General features: G+C 34.9%; 1 protein-coding gene across 1 annotated transcript; it reads left to right on the top strand.

The window, feature by feature from the left end:
* Window positions 1-214: 214 nt before the first annotated feature.
* Window positions 215-1,038, top strand: LOC124885462 (norbelladine synthase-like; the record flags this gene model as incomplete). The annotated part of the gene is given in 2 exon segments (XM_047405674.1): window positions 215-679; window positions 761-1,038. Coding segments are annotated over 2 exon segments (462 nt in total), but the record flags the coding sequence as incomplete, so codon positions are not given.

Below are 1,038 nucleotides of genomic sequence, written 5' to 3' on the forward strand. Positions count from 1 at the left end.
TTTTTTTTAATATCAAACCACGAGTCTGATTTTTTTTTTTTTCCCGGATTTGATGCAGTTTGTAGATTTTCTTTGAACACTTCAAGTTATAAGTAAACTTAACTTGATGGTGCGTACATCGATAATAGAGAGAACTTAAACGCATTATCTTAAAATGGTTCTGATTTTATAAACATTTTTCACATTGTAAATGTATAAATCACCTTTATGTAGAATTATGATTATATAAATCAAGCCACCAATTTATTTTAACTTTATATAAGTTTCCAGCAGCCAAGATGGATTGGGACCTTATTGCCATTTATTTACCCTTTCCTGCTAACATTTTTCATCCAAATTCAAAGTTGGCAATTGCAGCCATTGACAGATTTTGTACTTTGACTCCAAAAATCCTGATGAACAAATCCATACTATGACACCTATATATAGGACTCGAAGAGGTTATAAAACAAATATTTTGAGGCGTCATCGGTTAGTAATAATTCTGCGTGGGCTATGAAGGGGACGATTTCGGATGAGATAGAAGTGAGTGTGCCTGCAAATGTAGCATGGGAGCTCTATGGGACATTGCAACTATCTAGGTTCATTGTGCAACAATTGCCTACTCTTGTTAACAAAGTTGATGTGATTGAAGGTGATGGTACTACTGGAACTGTCCTCAAAATCACTTTCCCCCAAGGTACGTAAAACCATGATGTCATAGGACCCTCGACTCAATTAAATGATCATTGATTATGTTTCTTTTTTGTTGTCAAAATAGGTACACCAGGAATACCCTATTTCAAGGAGAGATTCAACATAGTAGATGATGAGAAAAGGTACAAGCAATCTCAAGTGATTGAAGGTGGATATGTTGATCTTGGTTATACTTTCTATGGAATTAGGTTTGAGGTAAATGAGAAAGATGAAAATTCATGCATCACTAAATTTACAGTGAGTTATGAAGTTGAAGATGTGAGACTTGCAAGTCATGCATTCACTATGGTTGAGCCATTGCAAACTGTCATCAAATCAGCCAAGACTTACCTAACAAACAAG

This window comes from Capsicum annuum, unplaced genomic scaffold (assembly GCF_002878395.1).
Source record: "Capsicum annuum cultivar UCD-10X-F1 unplaced genomic scaffold, UCD10Xv1.1 ctg80711, whole genome shotgun sequence".
In the NCBI taxonomy this organism is placed as follows: Eukaryota; Viridiplantae; Streptophyta; class Magnoliopsida; order Solanales; family Solanaceae; genus Capsicum; species Capsicum annuum.